This window comes from Oncorhynchus keta, chromosome 17 (assembly GCF_023373465.1).
Source record: "Oncorhynchus keta strain PuntledgeMale-10-30-2019 chromosome 17, Oket_V2, whole genome shotgun sequence".
Taxonomy (NCBI): domain Eukaryota; kingdom Metazoa; phylum Chordata; class Actinopteri; order Salmoniformes; family Salmonidae; genus Oncorhynchus; species Oncorhynchus keta.
The window spans coordinates 18,113,542-18,125,014 of NC_068437.1; the positions used below are offsets into that span (position 1 = coordinate 18,113,542).

Below are 11,473 nucleotides of genomic sequence, written 5' to 3' on the forward strand. Positions count from 1 at the left end.
ATTTCTACACAGCCTCTCCACTACTCATCTCCACTATTTCTACACAGCCTCTCTACTACTCATCTCCACTATTTCTACTCAGCCTCTCTACTACTCATCTCCACTATTTCTACACACCCTCTCTACTACTCATCTCCAATATTTCTACACAGCCTCTCTGCTACTCATCTCTACTATTTCTACTCAGCCTCTACTACTACTCATCTCCACTATTTATACACAGCCTCTCTACTACTCATCTCCACTATTTATACACAGCCTCTCTACTACTCATCTCCACTATTTCTACTCAGCCTCTCTACTACTCATCTCCAATATTTCTACACAGCCTCTCTGCTACTCATCTCTACTATTTCTACTCAGCCTCTCTACTACTCATCTCCACTATTTATACACAGCCTCTCTACTACTCATCTCCACTATTTCTACACAGCCTCTCCACTACTCATCTCCACTATTTCTACACAGCCTCTCTGCTACTCATCTCCACTATTTCTACACAGCCTCTCTACTACTCATCTCCACTATTTCTACTCAGCCTTTCTACTACTCATCTCCACTATTTCTACACAGCCTCTCTACTACTCATCTCCACTATTTCTACAAAGCCTCTCTACTACTCATCTCCACTATTTCTACACAGCCTCTCCGCTACTCATCTCCACTATTTCTACACAGCCTCTCTGCTACTCATCTCCACTATTTCTACACAGCCTCTCTACTACTCATCTCCACTATTTCTACTCAGCCTCTCTACTACTCATCTCCACTATTTCTACACAGCCTCTCTACTACTTCTACTCAGCCTCTCTACTACTCATCTCCACTATTTCTACACAGCCTCTCTGCTACTCATTTCCACTATTTCTACACAGCCTCTGCTACTCATCTCCACTATTTCTACACAGCCTCTCTACTACTCATCTCCACTATTTCTACTCAGCCTCTCTGCTACTCATCTCCACTATTTCTACACAGCCTCTCTGCTACTCATCTCCACTATTTCTACACAGCCTCTCTACTACTCATCTCCATTATTTCTACACAGCCTCTGCTACTCATCTCCACTATTTCTACACAGCCTCTCTGCTACTCATCTCCACTATTTCTACACAGCCTCTCTACTACTCATCTCCACTATTTCTACACAGCCTCTCTGCTACTCATCTCCACTATTTCTACACAGCCTCTCTACTACTCATCTCCACTATTTCTACTCAGCCTCTACTACTCATCTCCACTATTTCTACACAGCCTCTCTACTACTCATCTCCACTATTTCTACACAGCCTCTCTACTACTCATCTACACTATTTCTACTCAGCCTCTCTACTACTCATCTCCACTATTTCTATACAGCCTCTCTATTACTAATCTCCACTATTTCTACTCAGCCTCTCTACTACTCATCTCCACTATTTCTACACCGCCTCTCTATTACTAATCTCCACTATTTCTACACAGCCTCTCTACTACTCATCTCCACTATTTCTACACAGCCTCTCTACTACTCATCTCCACTATTTCTACACAGCCTCTCTACTACTCATCTCCACTATTTCTACACAGCATCTCTACTACTCATCTCCACTATTTCTACACAGCCTCTCTACTACTCGTCTCCACTATTTCTACACAGCCTCTCTACTACTCGTCTCCACTATTTCTACTCAGCCTCTCTACTAATCATCTCCACTATTTCTACTCAGCCTCTCTACTACTCATCTCCACTATTTCTACACAGCCTCTCTACTACTCGTCTCCACTATTTCTACACAGCCTGTCTACTACTCATCTCCACTATTTCTACTCAGCCTCTCTACTACTCATCTCCACTATTTCTACACAGCCTCTCTACTACTCATCTCCACTATTTCTACACAGCCTCTCTACTACTCATCTCCACTATTTCTACTCAGCCTCTCTACTACTCATCTCCACTATTTCTACACAGCCTCTCTGCTACTCATCTCCACTATTTCTACACAGCCTCTCTACTACTCATCTCCACTATTTCTACTCAGCCTCTACTACTCATCTCCACTATTTCTACTCAGCCTCTCTACTACTCATCTCCACTATTTCTACACAGCCTCTCTACTACTCATCTCCACTATTTCTACACAGCCTCTCTACTACTCATCTCCACTATTTCTACTCAGCCTCTCTACTACTCATCTCCACTATTTCTACACAGCCTCTCTACTACTCATCTCCACTATTTCTACACAGCCTCTCCACTACTCATCTCCACTATTTCTACACAGCCTCTCTGCTACTCATCTCCACTATTTCTACACAGCCTCTCCACTACTCATCTCCACTATTTCTACACAGCCTCTCTGCTACTCATCTCCACTATTTCTACACAGCCTCTCTACTACTCATCTCCACTATTTCTACTCAGCCTTTCTACTACTCATCTCCACTATTTCTACTCAGCCTTTCTACTATTCATCTCCACTATTTCTACACAGCCTCTCTACTACTCATCTCCACTATTTCTACACAGCCTCTCCACTACTCATCTCCACTATTTCTACACAGCCTCTCTACTACTCATCTCCACTATTTCTACTCAGCCTCTCTACTACTCATCTCCACTATTTCTACACACCCTCTCTACTACTCATCTCCAATATTTCTACACAGCCTCTCTGCTACTCATCTCTACTATTTCTACTCAGCCTCTCTACTACTCATCTCCACTATTTCTACACAGCCTCTCTACTACTCATCTCCACTATTTCTACACAGCCTCTCCACTACTCATCTCCACTATTTCTACACAGCCTCTCTGCTACTCATCTCCACTATTTCTACACAGCCTCTCTACTACTCATCTCCACTATTTCTACTCAGCTTTTCTACTACTCATCTCCACTATTTCTACACAGCCTCTCTACTACTCATCTCCACTATTTCTACAAAGCCTCTCTACTACTCATCTCCACTATTTCTACACAGCCTCTCCGCTACTCATCTCCACTATTTCTACACAGCCTCTCTGCTACTCATCTCCACTATTTCTACACAGCCTCTCTACTACTCATCTCCACTATTTCTACTCAGCCTCTCTACTACTCATCTCCACTATTTCTACACAGCCTCTCTACTACTTCTACTCAGCCTCTCTACTACTCATCTCCACTATTTCTACACAGCCTCTCTGCTACTCATTTCCACTATTTCTACACAGCCTCTGCTACTCATCTCCACTATTTCTACACAGCCTCTCTACTACTCATCTCCACTATTTCTACTCAGCCTCTCTGCTACTCATCTCCACTATTTCTACACAGCCTCTCTGCTACTCATCTCCACTATTTCTACACAGCCTCTCTACTACTCATCTCCACTATTTCTACACAGCCTCTGCTACTCATCTCCACTATTTCTACACAGCCTCTCTGCTACTCATCTCCACTATTTCTACACAGCCTCTCTACTACTCATCTCCACTATTTCTACACAGCCTCTCTGCTACTCATCTCCACTATTTCTACACAGCCTCTCTGCTACTCATCTCCACTATTTCTACACAGCCTCTCTGCTACTCATCTCCACTATTTCTACACAGCCTCTCTACTACTCATCTCCACTATTTCTACACAGCCTCTCCACTACTCATCTCTACTATTTCTACACAGCCTCTCTGCTACTCATCTCTACTATTTCTACACAGCCTCTCTACTACTCATCTCCACTATTTCTACACAGCCTCTCCACTACTCATCTCTACTATTTCTACACAGCCTCTCTGCTACTCATCTCCACTATTTCTACACAGCCTCTCTACTACTCATCTCCACTATTTCTACTCAGCCTCTCTGCTACTCATCTCCACTATTTCTACACAGCCTCTCTACTACTCATCTCCACTATTTCTACACAGCCTCTCTACTACTCATCTCCACTATTTCTACACAGCCTCTCTGCTACTCATCTCCACTATTTCTACACAGCCTCTCCCTGAAGTATTAGGCCTAAAACGTAGATGTGCTTTCCTTGCCAACTTGTCTGATCCATGCAGTGCTTATTGCCAAACAGGAATGTGTATAGTAATAGTATTGAATAGACTGTGCTGTATATTGTGATTTGTCTGATGGTGTTTACAGAATGTCAACTTGTTTCTTCATTTGAACACTTTACGTTAACCTTGACTTTAAGCCTCTCTTGGAGAAGTTGATTTCTGAAACAATAAATAGTGAGTTGGTGACAGACAGCTTGCAGTGTGCTACGGTTGGGGTTAAGACTGGAGTTGAGTCTGAGATTGGGTCTGGTTCTGTGACTGGGTCTGGGGCTGGGGCCGAGGCTGGGGGAGACCTTCACTCCTGACCCTGGCTGTGTGTTAGCTGAGTCGGCTCCAGGTTTGCAGGTTCATTCCCCACATCTCAGATGTTTAGACACGGTCTCACTGTGGAGCATTCTGCCGTTAAGTCTCTTGCCAAGTCAGGCATCGGGCGAAAGAAAAATGCTCGGTTGACAGCCGGTTCACCAGTAAAGTATTAATACTATCAGCTAATCGGAGAGTTCTGGCCTCCAACCGCACAGGAACAACTGTGGGGGGAATGTAAACAAAGAGAGATGTTTTTAACAAGGCTCCCCCAGTGTTGAACTCCTACTCACACCTTGACCAGATACAAATCATTTTCGTTGAGTTTTTCCTGATGTTTATTTATTGGAATGCTTCTAACGTTTTGTGGAACACGATCATTTACTGACCTATGTGAAGTCTACCGTAGCACTACGGGGACTCTTCCATTATACGCTACAGTTACACTACTGTTCAAACGTTTGGGGTCACTTAGAAATGTCCTTGTTTTTGAAAGAAAGCCTAATTTTTCTGTTTGTTAAAATAACATCAAATTGATCAGAAATACAGCGTTGACATTTTTAATGTTGTAAATGACTATTGTAGGTGGAAACGGCAGATTTTTTAATGGAATATCTACATAGGCCCATTATCAGCAACCAATCACTCCTGTGTTCCAATGGCACGTTGTGTTAGCTAATCCAAGTTTATCATTTTTAAAGGCTAATTGATCATTAGAAAACCCTTTTGCAATTATGTTAGCACACCTGTAAACTGTTGTTCTGATTAAAGAAGCAATAAAACTGACCTTCTTTAGACTAGTTGAGTATCTGGAGCATCAGCATTTGTGGGTTCGATTACAGGCTCAAAATGGCCAGAAACAAAGAACTTTCTTCTGAAACTCGTCAGTCTATTCCTGTTCTGGGAAATGAAGGTTAATCCATGCGAGAAATTGCCAAGAAACTTTCAAAAACAAGGTGATCCCAAACATTTGAACGGTAATGTATATTAAATGATTAGTTAAAATAACGTTCTAATATCTGTACTTTGTAACTTTGTTTTTCATGGTAATTTTCATTTCAGTGTTAAGTATCCTGTTATGTTCATATTGACCTACATATTGACCATCGACTATAATACTGTAAAATCAAAGGTGCTCCCTCTTATTCCTGATCACAGGTCAGCTGTTCATGTCCTGCAGAGAGGTCCAGATGAGACAGGAAGTGAGGATGGATGGGGAGTTCTACCTGAAGGTCAAGTCCAGGATACTGCAGGTGTGTGTGCTCTGTCAAAATAACTTCCCATCACTTTGTCATTCAGCCACATCCTCATCTGTTGTCTCAATGTGTGTTTCCTCCTAGATCTTCTGTGCTGAGATGCAGACTGATTTCCCTAAGGAATATGTTACTCTGCGGAGTGGTCAGACTGACAACTACTCGGAGGTCTATGGATACAGGTGTGCTTGTTGAAATCCGATTATTCTCCTGCAACAATACATTCGAGTCATTTAGCAGGCCCTCTTTCCCACAACAACTTACAGTAGTGAGTGCAGACATTTTCTCATACTGGTCCCCCATGGGAATTGAACCCACAACCCTGGTCTTGCAAGCACCATCCTCTACCAACTGAGCCACCCTGTTGCCAGTGCATGTGATGAGTGACAGCATGTATAGGATTCCTTCCTGTATTAAATTATTATTATTATTTTTTAAATGTACCTTTATTATGGCCCAGCATTGTCCGGGTTTGGCCGGTGTAGGCCGTCATTGTAAATAAGAATTTGTTCATAACTGACTTAACTGACCCTACCTCGGACGACGCTGGGCCAATTGTGCACCTCCCTATGGGACTCGTCATCACGGCCGGCTGTCTACGGACAGAATGTACTGTATTTTCCATATAAGGAATGTACCTTATCTGTACCATTATTTTTAACGTCTAGGTTGCTGAACCCTTTTGAGTGCCCGTATAATGGCAGCAGAAGGCAGGACTGTGACTGCAGGAACGATTACTCTGCAGCGGGATACACTCTCTTCCACAAGGTCCGCCTGGACATCAGCTCCCTGAGGATAATGAGTGAGTAATGACCATGTGATTGCCTGACCACTCCACTGTAATGAGACCACACATCCATGTTGTTTTACCCCTGCACACACCCCACTCCTCTTACCCACAGCACGGAATAACGTCTTGCCAAGAGGGAATTGCTCACCGAATGCAATTTTGAACACCTTTCGCCATACTCCTCACAGAAATCGCGATAATCGCCTTTCAACGGGCCTTGGTCACGTCACTGGGATAGAGTCAAAGCAGTCCCCTTTGAGACACAAACTCACAGACACATGGTTACACGCAGGCATACTCACAAACACACAAATGCTCGTACACACACACAAAATCGATTGTGTTTTCTGACATACACATCGGGAGTCACACATACTCTCTTCTCTCTCTCTCTTATACACACACACACACACATGCAACAACTCCAGGCGATATTCCTATCCTCTGCCCAACCTCTCCTGTTGTCCCTGAGCATGCCTTAGATTAGTGCACATGTGGCGTGGTCAGGATATGTGGTAATTATATGTGTGTGCGGCTAGGAGGAGGGAGCCCACCACTCTACTCCACCACTTCACAGAACCCATGCAGTCATCTTCCCATCCCATCCCATTCCCTGTCTACTCTGGTCCTGACAGCACATGTTCCCACCACGCCAGGCCCTCCCCTCGCACTGCAAGGAACTCATTTGGGCTTGACTCTTAAAAATAAAAAAAAACAAGAAGAATAATGACTTAGATTATGAGCTGCTCTAGCTGTGCAATGTGTTTCTCATTAACTTTACAAAGCGAGAGAGGGAGAGAGAGCGAGGGAAGAGAGAGAGAGAGAGAAGGGAAGAGAGAGAGGGAAGGGAGAGAGAGAGAGAGAGAGAGACAGGGAGGGAAGGGAGAGAGAGAGAGAGAGAGACACAGGGAGGGAGATGGAAGGAAGGAAAGAGAGGGGGAGAGAGAGAGAGAGGGAGGGAGACTAGGAGGGAGGGAGCGCACTGGTCATGGTCACCATGCGCGACGAAGCCGTAAAAACAGGGGAACTAAGATCATCTTAAATGTCATGTCGTTAGGCCTTAAGCCAAGGTAGTTGTTTAGAGCCCCTCGTCTCCTACTCATGTGTCTGTGTATTGACTGTGACCTTCATATGCTCTGTGTCTCTGCGTTGTGTACCAGCCACAGACCTGCAGTTCTCTCAGACCCTGCTTGGCCGTCCCGTCCCGTTCGCCACGGCGGGAGACTGTTACAGCGCTGCCAAGTGTCCTCAGGTATGAAACACAGACCATTTGTGAGTCTATAAATGACAGACTATAATCTGTATGCCTGTATGTCTTGATGGGGGCCTTGAGCCAACCTTTGCTGGCCGAGGTGTTGAAATTCAGTTCTGTCTGACTTGGTTTTACTGACCTGACCCGTCCAGTCTGTTAACTGGAGAGAAGTGTGAAATCGTATGTTTTCCCAGTTTCCACCAGGGTAGTAACCACAGAATCACATTTAACCGTCCAGTGGAGCTCAGTGTGTCTGCCCACTGTACCGTGGTGCTTTAGTTGTCAGCCACCGGAATGGAAATTAGATACAGCCTAATTGACTGTATTTGATTCCTGATCCACTTAAAACAGTTTCAGTTTGTTGGTCTATTGTAATCACTCTGGTGTGCTTCCGCAGGGCCAGTTTAGCATCAACCTCATAGGGACTGGTCTGAAGGTGGCTGAGACAACCAAGTGGACCTCACAGGGCAACTATGTCTCTGTCAAAGTCCACAGATCAGAGGTAAGGAGGACTAGAAATTCTGGATGTTCTGAATGACTGTACTCTAAACCGTCCGATCGTCTGAATTGTCACTTGTTGTATTTTCAAATCTGATTCATTCAAGAGGAATTTCTAGAGGCATTAATAAAAATCCTCATTCTCTATGGAAAGTTCATTTTTGTCCTGTCCCACTCCATTCCATTCTCATTTCTCCCTCTCTGTCTGTAGGACGGGGCAAGAATCTACGGTCGCTGTGGTGGCTTTTGTGGGAAGTGCATTCCCCAGCCTCACAACGGCCTGCTGGTTCAGGTCCAGTAAGGGTCGGAGCAACGTCAGACCAGGCAGTGAAACAGACACCAGACCAGAGCTTCCGGGGATCCAATGCACTTCATTTGTGAATGTGGCCACTAACTCCTCCGTTCATCACCCCTTCCTCCCCACCCGGCAGCTAGAACATAGGGACAGCTCAAAGAATCTACACTGAGTATACCAAATATTAGGAACACCTGCCCCCTTTTGCCCTCAGAACAGCCTCAATTCGTCGGGGCATAGACTCTACAAGGTGTCAAAAGCGTTCCACAGGGATGCTGGCCCATGTTGACTCCAATGCTTCCCACAGTTGTGTTCAGTTGGCTGGATGTCCTTTGGATGGAGGACCATTCTTGATACACACGGGAAACTGTTGAGCGGGAAAACCCAGCAGCGTTGCAGTTCTTGACACAAACCGGTGAACCTGGCACATATTACCTGTTCAAAGACACTTCATTATTTTGTCTTGCCCATTCACCCTCTGAATGACACACATGCATGTCTCAATTGTCTCGAGGCCGTCTGCTAAATGGCATATATTATTATTATTATATATTAAAAAACCTTCTTTATCCTGTCTCCTCCCCTTCATCTACACTGATTGAAGTGGATATTAACAGGTGACATCAATAAGAGATCATAGCTTTTACCTGTATTCACCTGGTCTGTCTATGTCATGGAAAGATCGGGTGTCCTTAATGTTTTGTATACTCAGTGTACACACTGCTAGCCATGCAGGGTCCTTTAAAAGAAGACGAGAGACAACCTTATTACGTTCCGTCCTCGCTAGTGTTTGTAATTGTAGTGGTTACCAATCTGCATTGGGATATGAAAAGCAGAATTTGTCAGACACTCTCACATATTCCAGCATTGTACAGTCTCAAAGGGCCACAGTCATATTTCTGGTCGGAAGTTGCAACACTGAGGTAGCCACTGCATAGTACCGAGCTTAGGGAAGAATCCTCTCATGGTTGGAAGTGAGATCTTCCTCATCTCGCAAAGTTACCATTTTTCCTTTGGCCCTCAAAAGAAAGGTGAAATAGTCATTATGGAACAAAGTGTTTTTATTTTTATACCGTCAGCGAGGAAACGTTTTGTTCTTAAAATGGAACATCTCGCTCAATATTTGAATTGTATTCGCTAGTAGTGTCATGACGCGTGGGTTATTACTCATTCCTGCCAAAAGGCTGTTCGTGTTGTGATTAGTATTCATCCAACATTATAGGAAGAAGAAAGCTACAGATCAGGAGATGCGTCCAGACGTGTGTTTTTCGGGAAATATTTGTTCACCAATGAGTTAGCTAGGGTTTGTGTACTACTGTTGTTGTGCATTCTTCTACTAATGGTCACCCAGACTTGCCTTATCTCAAAGGTCAAATGTTACAGTGAGGAGTACTATGCCTTCTGACCACTGCATCCCAGACTAGTCCTCACGGTTCAGAACCCAATGTTACTGACTACTGACTGACAATGTGATTAGAATAATATCTCTAGCAGGTCATAGAGAGACAACCAATAGACACTAACTCATTGGTGATGCGGTCTGGGGGGAAGAAATTGGTTTTTTGTCCCTGGAAAACAGTTTGTTTATATATTTAAATTAATTCATATGGTGGTAACTGTTGTCTACATCATTTAAGAGGTGGAAAGTCAAGGCCGAGCTCTCATCTCCAGTCAGAAACTAGTTTGGCTTAGTTCACTTGTGACATTGTTTTCCAGATCATGTCCCTTCTAGGTCCTATAGGTGCATGCGACCCTACCTCTCACAAGCATCCATACTCATGAGATGTATTTCATTTATATCGTCAAATATTTCTTTGACCATATTTATACTGTAATGATACATAGAGACATGTTTTTGTACTACAATGACTACTAGAAGCCGGGAAGCTATTGTTTGGTTTACTTGTTTGTTGCTGAAATGGTATTACAGTGTGTAGCGTGAGTAACTACTAATCTGAAAGAGGCTCTTTGAATGGTGCTTTAATAGCACTGACATCACCACTAATCTTGAGAAGGAACTCACTACTGGCATTTCGAACTGCCATTAGCTTCATGCCTAGTGTAAATGTACTACTACAGAATAATGCCCACAATGCTTTGCAGAACATGTCATGGTCCTTTTATTAATGTAGCTGAAGACCAACCTGGAGGGTTGCCAGATATCCTGAATTACACGAGGGAACCTGCCTGAAGTAGCTCTATCATCATTTAGGTAAATGCGACTCTTTTTCACCACTATAACTGGGGCAGATTTGGCAACCCTGCCATGCTGGTACGCCGGTGTTAAGCTTTAACCAAAGTTTCATAGATGCAGATTAGAACTCTTTTGTCAGACAATGCAGCTACTTTTGATTTAAGGAATGGTAGGTAGAAAACCCCTTACAAAAGTCAATGAGCAGCTAGAAAACCTTTGGCTATCATTCTTGTTTGATAGGCAATTATACTATGATGAGGTCTGTATCAGAAATTGAAAGAATACTTGATGCACTATGTGCCATAAATTTTGTAGAAAAGTAATCCTGTTTGTTTCTTTTTTAAATAATAGTTCAGATTTGTAACTTATGATGTATGTTTATTTTTTAATATTCGTGCAGTGTTTTGAATGTAATGGGAATTGGTACGGAATTGAACAAGATGCTTGTTTGCTATGTATTATCCAAAGATGATTTTAAGAATCATATGTACTTACAGTGTGTATGTAGGTTATATAAAAATGGATTGATCCAGGTGCTATGGTCACTAATTGCATCAACATCATAGGTCTTGCTACTTTACTAATACTGTAAAATAAGAAATAATAAAATATTTTAATGCTTTTCAATTGATTTCTGTGTGTTGAATGCTTCCATATTACAATGCTTTTGTCTTGCTTCATACAGAGTGAATGGTTAACAGATCAATGCTGGTCTTCAACAGAGGTGGCCTTTGGTTAGACATGAATGGCAGAGGGTCAGAGCTAGTTAGATGGCTGCGTTAGCTGACTTGTGGGCCCATGTGGATTCACTTATTTGTGCATTTCCAAAACATGACTTGAGTTCAATTTCACTCA

The 11,473-nt window shown here is 43.2% G+C and overlaps 1 protein-coding gene across 2 annotated transcripts in view; it reads left to right on the forward strand.

The window, feature by feature from the left end:
- The window catches only part of LOC118396232 (A disintegrin and metalloproteinase with thrombospondin motifs 20-like), a 147,517-nt gene extending 136,272 nt beyond the window's left edge, over nucleotides 1–11,245 (forward strand). For both annotated transcript variants that reach the window (XM_052465637.1, XM_052465638.1), the window contains 6 exons: nucleotides 5,495–5,589; nucleotides 5,677–5,771; nucleotides 6,258–6,391; nucleotides 7,540–7,631; nucleotides 8,029–8,133; nucleotides 8,341–11,245. In XM_052465637.1, coding sequence (XP_052321597.1) covers nucleotides 5,495–5,589; nucleotides 5,677–5,771; nucleotides 6,258–6,391; nucleotides 7,540–7,631; nucleotides 8,029–8,133; nucleotides 8,341–8,430 — 611 coding nt within the window. In that variant the 3' untranslated portion in view covers nucleotides 8,431–11,245. The remainder of the gene's footprint in view (nucleotides 1–5,494; nucleotides 5,590–5,676; nucleotides 5,772–6,257; nucleotides 6,392–7,539; nucleotides 7,632–8,028; nucleotides 8,134–8,340) is intronic.
- Nucleotides 11,246–11,473: the final 228 nt, after the last annotated feature.